The sequence below is a fragment of the Trypanosoma brucei genome, chromosome 4 (genome assembly GCF_000002445.2).
Source record: "Trypanosoma brucei brucei TREU927 chromosome 4, complete sequence".
Classification (NCBI taxonomy): Eukaryota; Euglenozoa; class Kinetoplastea; order Trypanosomatida; family Trypanosomatidae; genus Trypanosoma; species Trypanosoma brucei.
The window spans coordinates 1,570,101-1,590,432 of NC_007277.1; the positions used below are offsets into that span (position 1 = coordinate 1,570,101).

The 20,332-nt window shown below is 39.9% G+C and overlaps 1 protein-coding gene and 8 pseudogenes across 1 annotated transcript, besides 7 other annotated features; all 9 read right to left on the reverse strand.

The window, feature by feature from the left end:
- Window positions 1–20,332: part of a sequence feature (sequence corresponds to BAC RPCI93-24M18) that runs on past the window's edge.
- Window positions 794–816: a microsatellite.
- Window positions 1,486–1,523: a sequence feature (AT_rich).
- On the reverse strand, window positions 1,610–3,064 carry Tb927.4.5720 (annotated as a pseudogene).
- On the reverse strand, window positions 4,906–6,477 carry Tb927.4.5730 (annotated as a pseudogene).
- On the reverse strand, window positions 8,276–9,693 carry Tb927.4.5740 (annotated as a pseudogene).
- Window positions 9,831–9,859: a sequence feature (AT_rich).
- Window positions 10,565–10,588: a microsatellite.
- Window positions 10,805–10,865: a sequence feature (AT_rich).
- Window positions 10,859–11,233, reverse strand: Tb927.4.5750 (annotated as a pseudogene).
- On the reverse strand, window positions 12,290–13,895 carry Tb927.4.5760 (annotated as a pseudogene).
- Window positions 14,096–15,061, reverse strand: Tb927.4.5770 (annotated as a pseudogene).
- Window positions 15,503–15,524: a sequence feature (AT_rich).
- Tb927.4.5780 lies at window positions 15,825–17,416 on the reverse strand (annotated as a pseudogene).
- Window positions 17,650–18,519, reverse strand: Tb927.4.5790 (UDP-Gal or UDP-GlcNAc-dependent glycosyltransferase, putative; the record flags this gene model as incomplete). Its single annotated transcript, XM_839603.1, has 1 exon — window positions 17,650–18,519. The coding sequence occupies one exon, from the start codon at window positions 18,517–18,519 to the stop codon at window positions 17,650–17,652; it is 870 nt and encodes a 289-aa protein (XP_844696.1).
- Window positions 19,763–20,161, reverse strand: Tb927.4.5800 (annotated as a pseudogene).

The window sequence follows — 20,332 nt, forward strand, 5'->3', positions numbered from 1 at the left end:
AAACAAAGGTTTGGAGCTTAGAAATATACAAAATTAGCCGTATCCTAGTGTTACAAAGAAGTTGGCGTAGAATGCACATTCATTGATGTCGCTTGCTGGTGAAAAGAGCACTTATTTTCTCAAAATAAGCTCGACCCTTAATAAGAACTCATAACAAACTATATTTATAATTTTAGGTTTTATGGGTTTTATATTAGGCATTTTTGTTTCGCTTACGCCTTGTATTCCTATTGACAGTATAGTGCCATCGATTTTACTGGGGTCGCAATCGTCGTTACTTCCAGCTTCTCGCCTGTCTTATTCGCACACTCTTTTATCTTGTCCGGTAATTGCGTTTATATCTGCACTTGTTTTCTTTAGATGTTCTTAATACATTCCTTTAATTCCACGTCTGTGTGCATTTTTTTGTGAATTATCTGATCATTGATTGTGTTCAACCTTTTGCCACTGAGCCAGCAGGGAAGGGCCTGAGTATCATTTGAAACTTTCGGCACTTTATAGAGTTATATGTGGCTTTATAATAAGCTATTGTAATCATTTGCCGCGTTTTTAGCCTTCTTCAGTTTTAAACGGCAATCGAGTAGTATCTCTGGTTTTTAAATCATGCTTTCCACAATATTATATTTTCTCTGACAAATGCTCTCTGCCGTCACTATAGAGTGCCCGAACGATTCGACATTAAGTAATTATTACCAAAATACTGTTCTTTCACTTCATCCTGCTCCTACTTCACAGTTGGATATTAGAATTTATCAACATATTTAAAAAGTACAGTTGCAAACATCACCGCAGTTATATATATATATATATATATATCCATTTGTATAAGAAATACACCGCTTCATTCTCTGTCTCCTATTCAACTTAATGCACTATTCTGTGATGTATTATGAAGCATTCTCTTGTTAAATTCATATTTATCACTCTTTCTGTTCGTATTTTGTTGCTCTTTCTACGGACAACGTATCATCTACAAGTGGCCTGACAACTGGTTTCTGTCTAACCATCATGTCCCCTATCATATTCTTGTGTGAAATAATCTACATCGTGATTTTCGAGCTTGAAATTCGATATATTCCACATCACTCTTTCAGCTTTGGATATTTGCGTTTCTTTCAATAATACTCCTCGTGTTCTTCCACTCTCTAGTGCTCACCCAATCGCTATCTCACCCTCATTGCAGAGTCATCATTGGTATAAGTTCTGCTATTTTGCTCACACCTTCATTCTTCCTCATTCCTATTATAACATTCGTATATACACACTCACAACACCCTCCTATTATTACTATTATTATTGCAAATACAACCCTAACTTTATATCTATAAAAAAGGGGAAATAGAATAAATTAATATATTACCTATTTTAATATACAATCACCCTACTGGCGTACACACATGCCTCTGTCATACCAAAGTTTTACAAGTGAAGTTTTTCAAAATTTTCAATGAATTGCACAATTTGCAAAGGGGTTGACAATAAGTGTTAAAATATATCATATTTAAAAAACATTTTAAAAAATTCTCTCAAAATAGCAATTTTTATAAATTTTTATAGATTTCATAAAATTGAGAAAAAGCTTTTACAAATAATTCGTAAAACTGTTATGCTATAAGAAAATTACAAGCAAAAAAGAGGCCTTACTTAGAACAGAATTTATTCCCGTGGTGTATGTGGGGTTTCTATCATTTCCACCCGTTTGCGCTTTTTTTTTGCTTCCTTTTTGCCTTCCTCACTCAATGTGCACTTTTCCCCTCCCGAATTTGTAGAAACGAAATGACAGCCTGGGGTGGCCGTACAGCCAGTTTCATTTTGGTCCCCTATGTCATTGCAAATTTTCTCTGGATTTTTCGAGGATTCTTTGTTAATTTGCTTTTCTAACTCAGAAATTCTGTCCTTTAACTTTCGTTGATTGACTGATTCGTAGTGGGTTAACACTATCGCCAGGTCTTTGAGTGACACTAGTGAGCTTAGAGCAACTGTTGTCCCTGGTTTGCCATTAGGGTCCATTACCTGCGTTTCTGCGAAGTCGGTGTTGTAGCTTTTAGGCATATTGGCGTCGCCACCGTAGCTATTTTCTATTGTTGTCTTCAGTGTCGATTGGTCTGTTGGTACTTCGTCCAGTCCTTTTACTAATCTAGCGAAAATTGGAGTGTATACGGCGTCTCCTTTGAGCTCTGATGTTTTTTTGAAGATATATTCTGTTGGCTGTTCCTGGGTATGTAGGTAGGCCGCGTGTGCCGCGTACAAAAAAGGATCTGAGTCTTTTAGTGCCGTCATCGTTTCGAGGCCCTTGGTTTCCATGCCTGTGCCTCCGATAAAAAATATTCCTCCGGCAAACTTGGGTTGGCCGGTGAGCGTTCGTTCGCCGCCGTTGGCACCTAGCAGTCTGTGGCTTGTCTTTCCTTGAGTAAGGTGGCAGGCATTGCTTGTTGTGTCCGTGATGGTGTTGGTGGCTCCGCTTTTTGCTAGCTCGCCAGATACGCCGCTCGCCGTGAACCCCGCCAGTGTTGGCTTCGTTGTCTGTAGCTTTGTATGAGCTAACTTACAACCTTGTGACTTACCTGAAAATGGGGTTGTCGGCGCTCTGTATGCATTACCGCCGCCTTCTGTTTCGAGGCAGCTTTGAGTTCCGGAGGCTGCCAGCAATCTGAGCCATTGCTCCGACGAAGTAGACTATTGCTCCCTGCAGCCGCGCGGCATCTCTTATAGATGTTGTTGACTTTGCCAAGCCAGCACCTTCCAGTTTGCTTAAAGCTATGTCTGCTTTCGCTAGGTAGTACGCCAACAAAGCAACATCTTCCTTAGACGACTCACCTTGTTTTTTCACTGCTATATAGATTCGTGTTCTCATGTACTGTTTCAAGTAGCTGTTGGCTGCCTTTGTGCTCATGTCTAGCTTGTGATTTGCCAGCTGTGCTACATTTTCTAGTTCACCAGCAAGCGAACATGCTGCTGTCCACTTCTCCTGTTTTATCCTGCCCGTTGCCGTCGGCGCCACCGCCGCCGGAAGCACTACAGCAAGTATAGCTACTGCTATTATAATTTGTCTTGAAGTAATATGCCACTTTTTTAAAACTAAGGAGATGTTTTGCCGATTTAAAGGAGAAAGCAGTGCGAGTTTTCCGATCGCTTCAAAAGTTCGCAGAAAAAGGTCGGCACCTCTTTGTGCTCGAACACCGGCATTTACCTACAGCGGAAGCCAGCACTTTGTGTGCCGGCGGTCGGACGGGGCCGCGACGGCGGTATATTTGGCTTTGCCGTGGGTGCTCCAGACACATCCGCGTCATTTCAGCAGTTTTCCTTTATTTATCTTGTGGTAGCTGTTGGCCTTGACACAGTGCATTACCGCTTTTGTTTTTCAGCCTGCGTTCTATGCGTTAACTGGCTTTTAGCGACGAAATCCCCTCTAAAAACAAAATTTCTAACGGAAATTTGTCGCTTTTCGGCTCCTCTCCTTTTTTGATTCAATACCGCATGTGCTATTTGCTCTTCTGTTTTCCTTGGTCGCTTACTTCCTTCATCTACCTGACCTTGGTATAGTGTGTCAATCGATGTGCTTACCTTGTTGCTTTTTTGAATTAAAAAAACATTAGGTTATCCGAAGGTGTTCCACTTTTTTGAATTTAAGCTACATCATTCTATGTTTCTATCTCAAGTATCTGCCATTTGTGATTAGTGTGTGCTTCTAGTGCGGTCCAATCTATGTTGTATGTGGGCGCTTCGTCTATGAAACGCTGACATTTTACTTGTACGTGACGGTCCTGGGCCCTTTGCAGCATTATCATAGCTTATTGTTTGTCTTTTTTGTCTTCTGTCAAGAAAAATGGTCCTGAATACGCCCGTTTTATCGACATTCCTTTATAAACGCCATGAATGCCACATCAGTGTGTAGTATTATACGACTTCGCAGTTTCTTGAATGGGTTCAACGGTTTGCCATTGAGTCGGTAGGGTTAGGGCAGAGTATCATTTGAAACTTTTTCCACATCATATGAAGGTCCCCCGTAGCTTGGTTCATGCGCTACGTTAAGTAGTTTCCGTGTTTCTATTGCTATTTTTCTGTCCATTGTAACTTATTAGTGGTACAAATTTAAAATCATCTTCCCGATAAAACTATACTGTTTCCAACAAATGTTGACTATCATTACCATTTCTTATGATAAGAATAATCCAACATTACCTTCGCACTTACTCAACTTTTTTTCACTCCTGTACCGTGGGCATCGCTGTATATTATGATCAACCATAAAGTTCAAATCCGCAGACTACACCATAATTTCTGAAACAGAATCTATACATAAGAAAAATGGTGAACATTATCTATTTTTCGTTGTCATTTATTTTCCTCTTTTTTCTGCTATGATGCATTTTGTTGTTACATTCTATATACCCCTTTTTTCCGTCTCATTTTTCTGGTTATGCTAACAACTAAGTGACTCGAGTTAACCTCTAAAATGGACTCGCTTATTTCATAATTGTGCCTTACATTATCCCCATCTGTATGATTATTTTCATTGTTACATTATCATGTAACACTTCAAATGATCCATTTCCCTTCCTTACATTCATTCCACTCACACATTCGAGTTAGTACTTTCATTTTTGTTGTACATGTGTGTTTTTACCATCATCCTATTTATAATATTTGTATACACACATCCACAACACATTCCTATTATTATTACTATGCTAACTATTATCTGTAAAATAAGCAAAGTAAACAAATCAGAATATATCTTATATTTGGTACTCTATCAATTATTACGTTGCACCCATGAGCCATTGACATGCATATCACTAAAGATAAAGTTTATTAATTTTCACAGTTTCATAAAAAAAGTGTTAAAATATTTAAAAACAGCTAGGAAGTTAAATAAATTTTCATAAAATTGAGCACATATCCTTAAAATACGACCAAACTCATAAAAGCAGCGGAAATTAGAGACAGTTTATTATTGACGAGAAAACTACCATTTCGACACTTCTCCTTTTCTGACTCGTGTTCAGGTTCACCCTCTTTGCCCTTTCTAAGTTCACAATATTTCCTTTCGACTTTTTTATCATTTTAACAAGCGGTCTTATATTTGTGCCTTACACACCCAGTTTTGATTGCTCCTTCTGTTTCTGCTTATTTTCCTGCTGCTTGTTTTTTCCTGCCTCACTCAATGTGCACTTTTTGCTCTTTTCGCCTTCAGAGTTAAAAACACCCTTGACTCTCTAGTTTTTCACCCTCTTCTTGCTTATCCCTTCCTTTGGTATTGCATTCTTTCTCCTTTTCGTCTGTTGATTTTTTCTGCTGGCTTGTGGCCCTATTTTTTAATTCTGTCCCCAGATCTATTTTCTCTTTGGTGGATGCGATGGTTGCGCGCAGAAGAAGCGCTGTTAGTTTCTGTACGTCGTTGATTTTTCCTAGTGGTGTTGCTGCCTTCATTTCTAATGCGCCTGAGGTTATTTCATGTGCTTCCACTTCCTCTATGAACTCGGAAATGGCTGTGTTGAGTGGTTTTGAAAATAGTTGGTCCAGTTGCGGCTTCGTCTCACTGTCTGGGGCCGCTTCTTTGTTTAGCGCGATGTACGCTACAGCAGCCTTAAGATCGCTGTCAGCATCCGTTGTGAGTGTGGCATTGTCGTATTCTGCGCTGTTGACGTTCTTTATTTCGTTTGCGCCTGCTGCCGCGTCTTTCCAGGTCCTTGCGCTGGCGTCGTGTTCCGTTGCTAAGGTTGTGAGTTTGGCGCCTGTCAGTCTGCTGTCGCCCCGGGCCCCGCTGAAGATGCCGCCACCGTAGTAGACTGTTGCTGCGTCTTGTTGTGCCGTCTTCCCGAAGCCGGTTCCGCTGAGCGTCAAAAAATTGCAAGCTTTGGTGCTTGTTTGTTTCGTGCTTCCGGCTTCGGTTGGCAGCGGCTCCTCGCTGAAACCTTGTGGTGTTAGTATCGTCAGCTCGCTGTACGTTGGAGCCGGTGCCTTTCGTGTTAGCGAACATTCGGTGTCCCCGATTTTCCCATGTGTTTTGGCTACTGGGTTTCCGCTACCTGAGTCGCCGTTTACTAAGCAACCGTGTGAGCTGCTCTTGGTCTGCGCCATAAGTTCCAGCAGCTCGTCGACGCGGCCTTTGGCATACAGAGCCGCTGCCACTCCGTTTATAGCCTTCTTGCTTGCCGTCGTCAAGCCGGCAGTTGTGGCCGCGTCCGCCTTGCGGCTCAGCCAGAGAGCTAGTGTAGCTGCTTTTGTTCGTGCTGTGTCGTCTTGCGCTTCCGTTGCGTATATCTGCAATCGGAGCGGCGTCTGCTTGTTTTTAACCCTGATGGTGTTGAAAGCTTGCAGGCGCTCTGCCGCGTTGCCTTGCACTTTGTTTAATTCTTCACTTATGGTGCAGAATTTGCTCCAGGCGCCCTTGTCAAGGCCATCTCCAGCCGCTTGCTGAGCTTGCCGTGCCGTGTAGTGAACACACGCCAGTGCCAAGAACAGGAACTTCATGGTATTGGCCTCCTCTAGTTTCTTTGGCCTTGGCCGCTATTAGGCTTCTTTTTTTTGTGAATTCTGATTTGAAGCTTCTTGTTCGCCTTCTCTCTTGCAGAATAGAGTCAGATTCTGATTTGGGTGCGTGTCTTCGCTTTTTAGTTGTCTATTTGATAAGTAGTAGCTTTCTATTTTTTGGATTTCCGTTAAAGATCATGCCTGTAGTTCAGTTGCTTTTTGTTTTTATGGTTAGTGTTTGTGCAGTTCTGTTTGGTGAATTGTGAGAAGTACAGAACGTAGTTGTGGCTCCAAGTATTTTCCTGTGATGAACACTGCTGCATCCGTGGCCTGACGACAAGGGGGCTACATTTTAAGTACTTCTGCTTCGCCTTAAATGCCGGTTGCATTGTTACGCGACTCTTTATGTTTGATTCACTTCGATGCATTTTAGTCTGGAACATGCCTTTCTTCTTTAAGGGAATAGAGATGAATATGGTATCCGCTTTCATCTCAGTACACTTTGCCAATCACTCAGACAGCCCGCACGCATGTTGAAACAACATGGCAATCAGGGGTACGGCTGCTGCTCTTTTTGCCATCACCTCGTCTTTGCCTGGCCGCCAGAAAGAACGATGACATCGTTAAGGTTGCAAAACTGCTGTTTTTCCTATTATGTACGGCTCAATTTGTAATTCTAGGAAACCTTTCACTGCTTTTACAAACTTTTCGGTGCCTGAATTTCTGTTTTTTAGTTTGTACGCGCCTTTAACTTGTGTGGAAAGCCGTTTTTGTCAGGATGCCCATACGGATAGTCTAGCTGGTTTCTCTATGGGGATACTTTCTCGATTTCTACGAGAATGCCAGGGTTCAACCATGTACAAGCACCCAATCCATCCTTGGCGAGCATCAATAAATATTTCACTCCATTCTGGCGGCAAGGTCCCACGATTAACCACCGAATACCTGGTGTTCCTTGTGACTGACTGCCAGCTGACAGCGGCATCAAATTAAAAAATAAAACGACCTTCCTCTATCGTTTAGTCTACCCATTTTGTTGTGATATGCAGCACAAGGTATCCTAGGCCTGATATATCTTTTTTCTTTGAACCGCATTGTAATGTATTGTGTCATTTCATTCAACCTTTTCTTTTTTCTTCTATTGTTGTTACTACTTCTGAGAGTAGCATAACAGACCCCATCTTCAAGTTACGTTGAACCATGTTTCTTCATGATCACCACCTCGTTCTCCTTGTGTATATTGGTTACACCCTTCATCAACCCTACCTTTGGCACTGCGTACATTCACCATGCTCCCCTTCTTTGTTTGCTGCGTTTTCTTTGATAATATTCTACGCTCTCACTGTCCCTCTCACATGGTATCCCGCTCATTCACTATTTCCCGTTGCACATTTCTACTGTTTTAAGTGCTCCTATTTTTTAGGTCATTGGGTCTTCACCACTGTTCGTATTGGAATATTAGTATACCTACACTCATAACACTCTTCTATCATCATCATTATTATTTTTGTACTTATCGTTACAATTATGGCCATCACTAATGTATACAAAAAAATCAAAATAGAAATACGTTGAAAGAGCACTCATTATCCATACCTCATCACCATACTACTTTAACCCATAAACAACTTTAATACGTGTTTTTAACGATTTATACTGATTTTGTGGATTTCATGAAAAAGTGTACGAATATATCATATGTTAGGAAGTATGTCAAATTCTCACAAATAGCAAATTTCATAAAGTTTTATGAATTTCTTTAATTTGAGCAAAAATACTTAAATTCTTATATTGCTACCTAACTCATAAAAACAGCAGCAATCACAGCGAATTTGCTTTTGAGGAGAAAACTGGGATCCTTGCAATTTTCACCCTCCCATTTGCAATCTGGAGATTTGCAGTCATCCTTTTTCTTATCTTTTCCTTTATCTGTTGGTGTCTCGGTTCCTGTAGTTTGAGGTTGTGTTGCAGAAACACTCTTCTTTTTTGCCTTTTCTGCATCTAACTTGCACTTTTTATTGCTGTCAGTTTCTGTTTTATTATAACTACATGCTGCGGTTGCATTGCAAGCCGTTTCTTATTTTATGGCGTAGCAGACGTCTTCTGTGACTGATGTATCGCATTTTAGTGGCTCTGATGGCTTTGCTAACGCTTTGACAAGCATATCCCTTGCAACCGTCTTTCGTTCTTTGTTTTTCTCTGTTTGGGTTCCTGTTAAAAATTGCTTGAGCTCTTTATGTAGGTTAGAGAAGACGGTCTTTTTTATAGTTATTTCTTTGGCTTCGCCGGGCATACCTAAATAAGTGCCTTCAACTTTGGTGTCGTCGATCTGAGGGTCGGTGTCCTCTCCGAGGTTAGCTAGCTTTTTTAGAGTGGCGAGAGTGTTTTGCAGTGCTGACGTTACTGCGGTGTATCGGCTCTGTGTTTCCATTATTGCCGATGTCGACGGTTTTGTGTGTTGCGTGCTCCAAGCGTTATTGTTGCAAGCCGTTCCTGCTATATTGAGTAATTTTCCGGTTAGATACAGGGTAGCTTCGTTGCCGTTGGCGTGGTTCAGTATCCCGTGGCTTTGCATGGTCGCGCTTAAGTGGCAGGTGCCGTTGCTGTTGGCTCCAAGGGTTGCTGCTGACCCTTTGCCGGATATTTCGGCTGTCAGACTTGTCAGATCAGGAGCGGCTGTTACTTCTGCGTCACCGTAGTTTAGCTTTACGTTGCTCCCAATTACGCAATTAGGTATGTCTTCTTTTGTCGCCACCTGATCGCCACTGTTCGCTCGTGCCATACAGTACGCGTGTCCAGCACCCGTGTTTGTTCTCGCTTTGAAAAGCATCTCTGTCGTTTCGCTTATTTGCTCCGCGAGCATCGCCGCCGAAAGGCTCGCTTTTATGAACCCTGGAAGGTGTACACAGAGCGCTTGTTGTGCTTTGCCGAATTTCGAGCTGATGTACATTTAGGCATTTAAGTTGTCGTCAGTAGGTTCAATTAGCCCCTTTTTAAACATGAGTTTTAGGTTTATTGCCGTCGCCTTTAGTTTTGTTTCTTCTTCTGGTATTTTTGATGCCATTGTTGTTGCAAAGTGACCTATCTCTCTTAAAGTTTTGGAGATCCCACAGGCTAGGTTGAAGCCCGCTGCAGGCAGCGATTCTTTGGTTCCACTGCCTGAATGACAATTGCGTGGAAACATATGAAAAGTTGCGCTATCGCTTTCAACTGCATCTTGTTTCCTTTTCACTTACAATTTGAATAGAAAAATGAGTTTCATTATGCTTCTCGTCAGACACCCATGTTATTACCACCAAATGCACGCATTTGAGCTACAATTTTTGCACTGTAAATTTCAATATACCTTGATCTATATTTTTTTCTAAAAAATATAAAATTTGTGTCGGTCACTGGAGGCTGTCAGCTGTTATTGTGAGTGAAGTGTTTTGACTTGGAATGACAAGATAGAGTTGCTTTTAGTTATCTGTGACGTACTGTTGTTTTGTAGCACAGATGCTTCAAACTGGATAATGTGTGAACAGAACGTAGACTCGTCGGTCTTTTTGTCCAATTAATCGGTGACATCATGTGCTTATCGGTAACAACTTTTATATGTATTACTCACTCCTTGAAAAGTCTTAATTTCCCCCCGCACATCAATACAAAATTGGAGGAGTATCAGTATCGATTCTCTACACCTCACACAACTCTTCCCTCTAGCGTACACGTGTGCCGCTACTCTTTTCTTACTGTTCTTTACTTTAACTCTACACATTAGCATCTCTCATTTCTACATGTGCTGACAATCTAATAGTAAAATTTCATCTTTCACTGACGTGCGTTTTCTATGGCAGTGGCCTTAGTATGCTTTCGTATAATTATCCTTTGCTCTTTTACGCTTTTGAAAATGCTTATAATCTGCACCCGTCTCTGCATCATCTATTATAATAATGTTCCTGGTCGGTACTAGATAATATTTTTCGCTTAGGTATTGCAATTACACAATTTCTATTATTTATGTGCTTGTATTTTGGATTTCTATTTTTCGAATAACCATTACTGCTCTTATTATAATATTAGTATACACACACTCACAGCTCCCTCCTATGATTATTATTATTATTATTATAGTGTTCTTAACTCCCGTTTTTATTATAAACCTACTTAATGTCTATAATTAAAAAAACAAAACATATTAGAGTACCGCTCATTTTTTGCACCACATCAGCCTACTACTTAACAATGGCATGCCACTTTCATACCAAATTTTTACATTTTCTATTCCTTAAATTTCATTAAAATTTTTATTCTTTTCAAGCAGTGTTAAAATATATCAAATTTTGGCAAATTTATTAATTATAGTAAATTCTATGAAAATAGTAATATTTCATAAATTTTATTAATTTGAGCAAGAATCCTTAGAAAGCCATACTTCTACTAAAATCAAAAAAGCAGTAACCGTAATTATAGACAATTTGCTATTGAAGAGAAAACTGGAGGAGTGGCACTCCGGCTTGGGAAGCTTTCCAGTACCATCAACAAAATCAATCCATTCAGATACTGCTTTCTCACCAGGTTCGACATCCTTGTTTTACGCTTCACAGGATTGCTGGGTTTGATGTTTACTGCAATCTACCCCAGAACATGTCTGTCCTGTTCCTGCTTTAGGTTTGCATTCCTTTGTGGCGTCATCATAGACGCAGTCGACACTCGCACACCCTGCCGCTTTTTTGTTTTTTGGTTTGCATTTATTTTCTTGACATGGTGAGCTTGTTGCTTTGTTTCTGCGGTGTATTTTTGGACATGCTGATTATGGAGCCCTGCATTAAGATTTTTGACGGCCGCCGCCGGATCTGTTGCGGCATGGCTATGCGCCTGAATTGCCCTGCTGATGCTTCAGCTAATTGTTCGAGGGCTCCGGCTGCTTTGTCTAGCTTGCTTTGCCGCGCCACGAGCGGTACAGTCCGCTATGTCGGCTGGCTTTAGCTGCAAAACTCAATATTCTGTTACTTACAAATATTGGTACATGTGTCTTTTTTCGACTTGAAAAGGCAATTCAGCTGAGTCAGTACGAGTTCCGTTTGCCAGTGCTTCTCAAAAATAAAAAACTAGTCCCCGTTGCGTCGTAAATGCAGAGCTGAAATTCAAAAAGGCGACAAGAACAAATGTGTAACAACACGGGTTGGCGTCTCAGGTGAGAAATAGGTTAAAAATATAAAACAAAAATGTCTGCGGGGTAAATAAGGGTTAGGATCCGCATAAAAAAAAGAGCCGCTGCATCACCTAAAAAAATAAAAAGATAAAGCCGCAACGCTTCACTTCTAGTAAAAAAAACCGAAAAAATTAAAATTCCTAACCCAAATAACCCTATTAAAATTTTTACTTCCTTTTATTAATTCCAGTAAGAACAAAAATTTCAGGATAAGCAGCAAAATTTAAAAAATAAGCCTAAATTTCTAACCCTAAAAATATAAAAAAATTGGAAAAAAATTATACTTGAAAATTTGTGAAAATCAAAAAAAAATCTAAAAAGCAGTAAAACTAATAACTCAAGGAGAAATAGTCAAAAATATCAAAAAATGTCAAAAATTGAGCAAAAAAATCGAACGAAAAAATTCTAACCCTAAAACCTAAAATAAAAAACCTAACCCTAAAATTCAAGAAAAGGAACAGTTGAAAACGAGGATAAAGTTTTTACTCAACAAAAAAATTCACAGAATCAGAATTTTTACAACCAACAAAAAAATCGGCAGAATTTAGGTGTTAAAATATATCAAATAGCAAAATTTTATCAAAAATTCTTTAAGGAAAGGGAGGGGGAAATTTTGTTTTAGAACAGCAAGGCCATAAATGCAGCAGAAACCACGCTGAGGGCGAATTTTCTGTTGAGGAGGAAGCTGGAATCCTAACACTTGTTTTCAATCCAACCACAAACAGCTTTTTTATCTTTCGGAATATCACCTTTTACTGCAGCACATTCTTCGGGGGGTTTTGCCGCACTACACTTATCTGTTGTTTTTGTCTCCTCATTTCCTTCTTTTCCTGCTTGTGTTGGTGCTTGTTGTGCTACATGCGTCTCATTCAATTTGCAGTGTTCTCCATCATCGTCATTTTTGCCTTCCCATTCACATTTTGGCTGCTGTTCTTTGCATTGTGCTTCTTTGTTTATCGCCTCGAAATGCCCTTTTACTTGGAGGGTTTGGGTGCTGCTTTGGGTTGGGTTTTTAGATGCAGCGGCCATGAGGACTGCCGTCAGCTTTTCCGCAGTTCTAGTTGAGGCTTGAGGTTGAAGGCTTGTTTCTTTACGTTTTCTAGTTTTTCGATTAGTGTCGTGATCTTTTACGCCTGTGCTGCTTGGTCCGCTAGCATCGTTGCAGTGTCAGCGAGATTGGTCCGCCAGAGCGCTTGCCGAAGTTTCTTGGCGTCTTCTTTGGTTGCTGTTTTGTAGATTACGCACAGGCCGTCATTGCTGCTGCCGCCGCAGCTTGTTGCTGTTAGCGTGCCAAATACTACGTATTTGTGCTTTGCCTGGGCCTTGCCTAGAAGAGATGCTAAAGGCTCTAGTATGTCTGTAGCTGTTACCTCTGTTGCAGGCGGAGTCGGGCATAGACCTGCTAATGCTTTTACGTCTGCTGCTGCGTTTGTCATTGCTGCTGTTGTTGCTTGTGCGCCGGTCTGTTCGTTGGTGCACGGCTTGAAGTTACCCGAACCGTCACCGCGCTCCCCGGCGCAGATGCAATACAGAAGGTCTGCGATGCTTGTTGCTTTTGTTTCCGTCAGCGTGTTTTGTCCGCAATAGGCTGAGCGCGATGTGCCCGATGCTGTGCCACTTGCTAGTTTGTTGCCGCTTCGGTCCGTGATTTGGTTCACTCCTTCGCCGTACGCTGCCGTTGCTAATTTCTGCCGCAATTTGGCTTTTGTTATCGCCGATTCGCTGGTTAGCTGGTGGGGGAGGTCTGAATAGGTTGCGGTTGCGTCCTCGGCGAACGGCTGAAGCATGGCTAGGAGTTGTGTTCTGTCTTCAGGCGTGATTGCATTGAGTCCCGCTGCTTTTTCTGTTGTCTTGGCGCCCTTTTTCTTGTCTAGCCCTTCTTCTGCCTCTTTCCAAAGATCCCAGCGCTGTTTGTGCAGTGCGTCGACTTTTTCGCCTTTGCTTTTGTATTTTGGTCTCTCTTTTTCACCACTTTCTGATTTTTCAAATTTTTTCGCTATGTTTGGTCGCTTAGGGAATTGTTCAGCTTCATTATCTCTTGAAAGGCTTTTTTCCTGCTGTCCGCCGACGGCAGCTCTGGCTGTTGCCGGTTTGGCAATGTGATTAGAGTTCAGAGATCTAGAAAAAGGTGTGTATTTTCTCTTGCACTGACTGCATCCCCAGAATGATTGGTCGCTAGTAGTGCTGCTGCCGCTACCAAAATTAAAAGGTGTTTCTTCAACATGTCTTGACTTCTTTAGGAATAAGATATCCCGGCTTGTGCCGGGAACCGGCGAAAAGATTTCTTTTTGTTTGGTATTCGTAGCTGAAGTTGTTTTAAGTGAGATTATATGAGACACTTCTTTCGTTCTTTAAGCTTTATTGCGCGCTGTCGTCTACTGTTCGGTTGTTTTATTTACAACCTTTTAGCCAAAAAATCTTCATTTACTCTTTTAACACCGAGTCATACCGTATTCAAATCCCCTTTCCTCCCATCTACAGCATAACTCTCAATCTTACACATCTCTGTTGTCATGAATTTCATACATTTCAAATCTCCATACATGATAATATGTTTCATAATCAGTCTCGCTTTTTTATTCCACGCAATTGGCTGCCAAGGAAAATGGATAAATGGGACTTCTCCAATCACCTCATTATTCAGAATAGAAAACAATTTCTCTCTTCATAATCTACTCCAATCGTTCCTCTCCTCAAGACGAATCTCTTTCCAACAGCTTCTTCCTGAAACGCCCTCCAAATTAGCAATGTAGCATAAATACTCTTCTCTGACCACCACTCCTCACTTCCCTTTAGTAACTCTCCAAAAGTATATTCATATTTCTTAAACGCCCAAACTCATGCTATTAAACCTCCACCGCTAAGATAAGGGTTTTCCACTAGGAGGTGATTTCAGTAAATTAGGTAATTTTTTATCCACTTCTTTTCTGTAACCCACATTAAAAAACCAATAACATCTCTGTACATGCTCCTTGTAACTATGTTCTTGCATAATTTTTTTGTCATTATCTGCAGTATTTTGTATAAAATATTCCACAGCTTTCTCATACCCCTCTTCATCACTAACTATAACATCAGATCCATCCAAATGAATTACAATACCCTCATCACTTTCATTATGTTTCTCTTAAATATTCCATTACCCATCTAGTCCTTTTAACATGACTATACAAATCTCCTATCGCAATTGTGATAATTACAACATTGCTTAGTTTGGCACTCAATATGAGCCTATACCTTCTTGAGTTGCATGAGTTTGAGCGACGATCACAAATACTTTTGGTTCTCATATTCCTGTTATATTTTTTCTTTATAATATTAAAGATATATTGAGGTTATACACAGTAAATAAAATATGAACTGTATGAGTAAAGGTCTCAGATACCACATTTTATTTTTCAATATACCTACAAATATGAGATGGTAATAAGAAAAAAGTAGAAACCTTAAGAAAATTGTGGATTCAATCAGAACTAAATTTAATTTTTCCGATAAGTTTCCCATTTCTATTACGATGTAAACTGCTTTGCATCAAAATCCAAAGCATCAATATTTATGATCCTTAGTGACACCTATCACTGCGAATAACGTAGCGACTCCAGATCCACGACTACTGCACTTTGTCATACACAATTGTTTCCTCTATCACATTATTGTGTATTATAGCGCCATATATGTTTATGTATGGAATTGTGCATATTCCATTTCTATTTCTGCTCTTCGTTCCATCATAATATTTCTCTTTTAATCTCCCTTCCCTCCGTTTATTTTTTTATCGAACCACTACAACTGTTTTAAGTGCCTCTGTTTTGCTGTTAATTCAGTCTTCACAAATAATATTATTATAATATTTGTATATACTCATTCACAACACACTTCTATCACAATTACTTTTACCATACTACTATATATATTACTGTCATAACCCTGAATAATGTCCACAAAAAAATTAGAAAATTATAGTATAACTCATTTTTCATACACTACAACTTTGCGCACACAGGTCACTTTCAAATAAAAATTCGTATTTTCTAGCGTGCTAAAGTCTGCATATTTTTAAATGTTTTTATCATAAAGTGTTAAAATATATCAAATGTTAAAACTTTTTTCTAAAAAGAAAGTTTTCATAATATTAAGAAAAAATCTTTAAAATTCACAAATTACATTGCATCACAAAAGCAGTAACCGTAATTACAGCGAATTTCTTTTTTGCAAGAAAACTGGAAGAGCGGCGCTCCTGCTTGGGGAGCTTTCCAGTACCATAAACAAAATCAATCCATCCACATACTGCGTTATGATACGGTTTTACATCCTTTTTTTCCGCTTCACTGGCCTGCCGGGTTTGGTGCTTACTGCAATCACTCAGGTATTTGTCTCTCCCGTACCTGCTGCTGGGGTTTCTTTTCCTGGTTTAGGTTTGCATTCCTTTTTGGTGACGTCGTAGTTGCAGTGAGTTTCTGGGCATTCCTCCGCTGTTGTGTTTTTTGGTTTGCATTTATTCTGTTCTTCTACTGGCTTTGACTGGCTTGGGTGTTTGGCTTGATGTGTGCCTATTGCCTGGGCCGAGGCCGCTGCATGCTTGATGCTGGTGTTTACTTTTTCTGCTTCTGCTTTAATCTGAATTAGTATTTGCACTGTTGCTGTTTTCTTGTTTTCCATGTATTTTAGCGTCGATACAAGGTCTGTCAAGTCATGAACCCACTTTACTTTTTGTAGGGCTTGGACCGCGTTCGTGTTGAAATTTGGAAATTTCACACAGATACCGCTGCCACTGCTGCCGTTGCATTCGGAGCTTTCGAAGGTTTCGAGGTAACCATGGCTTGATTCGACGTGAGTTAATTTTCTGACCGCTTTAATGCGACTTCAAAGTTCATGGTGGCTTATTTTTGTGCCCTTCATGACGGATCAGCTTTCCGCAACCGTTTTGAGCTCGATGTCGCTGGGGTTAGTGCCCGAGTCGGCGGATTTTTTCCAAGCACTGCCGCCGTCTGTACCTTTCGAGCATACAGGCGGGTTTACCGCATTTGTCCCTTTGTCGCACACGCATGCCAGCATTTCCAGGGCTGTGGCCGCCTTGGATGTCCTAGTTTCTGCTGTACAGAGGGATTCGCGGTTGCGTGAACTTGCACTGCCGAACACAGCATTGTGCGCCGGGTTAGGTGAGGGTTTCGTGGCTTTACCGTAGATCGCAGTGTTTATCGCGCTCGTTATGTCCGCCGTTGTTATGGTTTTAGTCGTTTTAGCTTCTGTTGCGTAGCGCTTCCTTAGGTATTTCATCTATGACGCCGCATGATTTATCTCTGTCCGAGAAGTTATGAGCCCTTTCTCGGTTAGTGCCGCAGCGCCGGTCGCCTTAATTTTGTCTTTCACTAGATCGGTTGTTATTGCTTGTGCGGCTTTCTTCCAGTCGTTCCAGAAATTCTCATAGCCTAGACCTGTTTTCTGGGCTTCATTTGTGGTGTCGTGAACTGCTTTTGTGTCTTTTCCCTTGTAGACAAGTGATTTCTATGCTGGTGTTGACACTGAGAAATTCAAGTCTTGTATGAACTGGTGCTCGTCGTCTGTGAGTAGTGGTATAACTGGTATCTCGATATATGCATCGGTTAGCGCGATAATGTTACAAACGGCCGCCTGCTCTGCTCCGTTCGCGTCGGCGACTATGTTTGCTGCTTGCGCCATGCTGCATAAAGTTAGCGCTGCTAAAAACACTAGTGTTGCTTGCTTCGGTTTCTGATAGCGATTCATCCACCGCATTCGGTTATTTTCACCTTTATTGCTTTGTATGGTTGTGAGATGAGGAGAAAAGTAAGCTTTGCCGCTTGTCATTGTGTGGTTCAAGCGAAACAGTTTACAGTGGTTAAACTTTTGTGCATACCATGTGAATATCAACAGTTGTATTCGTGTCAGAAGGTTGTTCGGTGCCGCGTAGTCGGCTTAGGGGTCAGCGCTGTCGTCGTAGCGTTGAAACTCGTGTTCAGTCACGCGTATTCCTCCTCTGCAATGTGGTGGAAAACAATAAGGTTAGGATTCTCTCTTACAAATTTATGTAATGGTCTTTTCACGTGCATCACATAATGACAATCTTGTATATCCACTGTCAGCAAACTATCAAGCTTCATTTTGTGCCTTAATACCTCCCCAACCATAATATCTTCATTCGAAGCAGCATAATCAATATATTTCTCAAAGTTTCTAAAGCTGATCTTTCTGACTAACAGTTTGGAAATTTCCAAAAAGCCAACTATTTCTTTTACGACATCTCTTGAAATTGTGTTCGCATACCCAACAACATACCATGTCATTTTGTCAATATACTCGTCAAGTTCACCCAATGCCCTTCCCATATTCAATTTCCCTCGTGGAAGAACCTCCAGATATTTTAGGTACAATGGCGCCCTCATAAAAATGTCATCATCTGCCTTCATTATATATGGATTAGTTGACTTGAATGTCTCAACTGCCAATTTGAACCACAGATACGTTTTTCTACTCATAGTGAGCTCCGCTTCCCATCCCCAATTACCCGCGTCTCCCACTTTTTTGCTTGTTGTCGGATTGACATCACAAACAGGAAAAATAATAACATCCTGATTTAACTTCGCCTCTTCTTCAACAATATCTCTGAGTACGCAATTGTTATTTGTATGAGCTGAAAGAGCATATACTATAAGCAACTTCCCAGTAAAATTATTTGATTTCCTCGACACTTCATGGTAACTCCAACACGTTTCTCTCTGTAGATTCCTTCTTATAAATCTCTCATCATTATCTATTGAATGTATTCCAGCCACAACTAAATAATCTTCAGTTCTCCAAATCCTCCTTACACCCTTGGAAACAAATCTCATACACTCATCTTCAAGAATTGCTAGCGATATGGAATCATTTTGATTAAAAAACTATATAGCGAAGCAAAAAAATTAATTCTCATAACAATAAAAGAAAAACAGCATACTCTTTCACAAATATATTCAGTGTACTTCATAAGATACTACTTTTATCCTAATGATAACTTTAAATATCCTAAAAAATGATAAAAGACCTTAAAGGATATATCAGTTGCGACAATAATATTATTAAAGAAGCCACGTGTTTACATATAAAAGTGATACATTGATATTATAATAATATAGATATTGTATGGTGTACACTAGGTGGCAACAGCCTATCTTTGAGTATGCATCTACATTTTTTGTTTTACAAGTTACATTCAAGAAAAAATACTCCTACACGCTAGAAAAGTCACTACATACATTGTTATCGGAATCAAAGTAGTAAGATACAATACTTCCCCTCACGCATACTATGAATTTTGAAAGTAATTTGTTCTAAATTAAATAATCCCTGTTGGTTTCATGAGACTAGTATCTGCGTCATCTTATCAGCTATTGCTGTTATTGTTGTTGAAACTATTATCTTCTCAGCAGTATTTTTAATGTGTAAGTGAACATACTGCTGAGAAGATAATAGTTTCAACATCATTTTGTCGCTTGGTGTGTTGTTGCATGTTTTCACCTTATTCTCTATTGCCGTCAGCTAACCCAGTTCTTGCTGTTCATACGCGTGACGAGCCGACTACAAGTTTCAGTTACACTGTACTCTGCCTTTTTCTCGCTGTTTCAATCACTGTTTTGTGTAAATTATTCCCATACTCATCCCTTTCTGTGAAACGCGGAATATCCAATCACCATTTTTTATATCTTTCCGTAGTTTTAATAATAATATTTCTTTGTATATCCTGTTCTCCTTCAATCAAATCATTACTTTTCATCGTTGCAATAGTTTTAAGTACTTCTATTTCTTCCTTGCATTTATTCATAGAAAACACTCTCATTATTATAATATTAGTATTTACACACGCACAAAACACTCTAATACCATTAGAATTATTATTATAATCTTACCTAAATATTCAAAAAATAAGGAAAATAAAAGAATAAATTCAAATTAGTTTAGCATTCATTTTCAATACACTATCACCTCGCTACTTTGTGCATACAGGTCAGTACGATACAAAAAAAGTTCACTAACTTTCACAATTTAGTTAAGAAATGTTAAAATATAGTAAGTTCTTGAATATTATCAAAACCATTAAAATAGTAAACTCATAAAAGGAACAGCAATCAGGGCCAATATTTTGTTTACTAGGAAACTACCATTTCGATACTTTTCTGTTCCCTTATCATCCTCGTTATCTTTACCCTTTCTCCATCCACAGTTTTGTTTGCCGTCTGTTTTGTCATTTTCACAAGAGCCTTTATCTTCGTGCGTTGCACATCTAGCTGCAGCTTCTTCTTCTTTTGGTGCCTGTCCTGTTCCTGCTTCTTTGGTTTCTGCTCCTGCTTTAGGTTTGCATTCTTTTTTGTTGTCATCATAGTCGCAACCGGCAGCTGCGCATCCTTCTGTGGTTTTGCTCGTGATAGCTTTGCATTTATTCTGTTCTTTCGCTGTTAGCTTTTGAAGAGATCCCTTTTGTAAGCCGTAGAACTGAGATTCTCAACCGTAAAATTGGCGTTAATGGCGGCACTGGCTTACTGATAACGAATATAGGAAAAATTTGATTGAACATGGCTGGCTGCCGAATAAGGTGGCCAACTGCTTTAAAAAAACCGGTACGCCGTTAAAAAAATATATTTAACAAAGCTACAAATAAAAGAATTC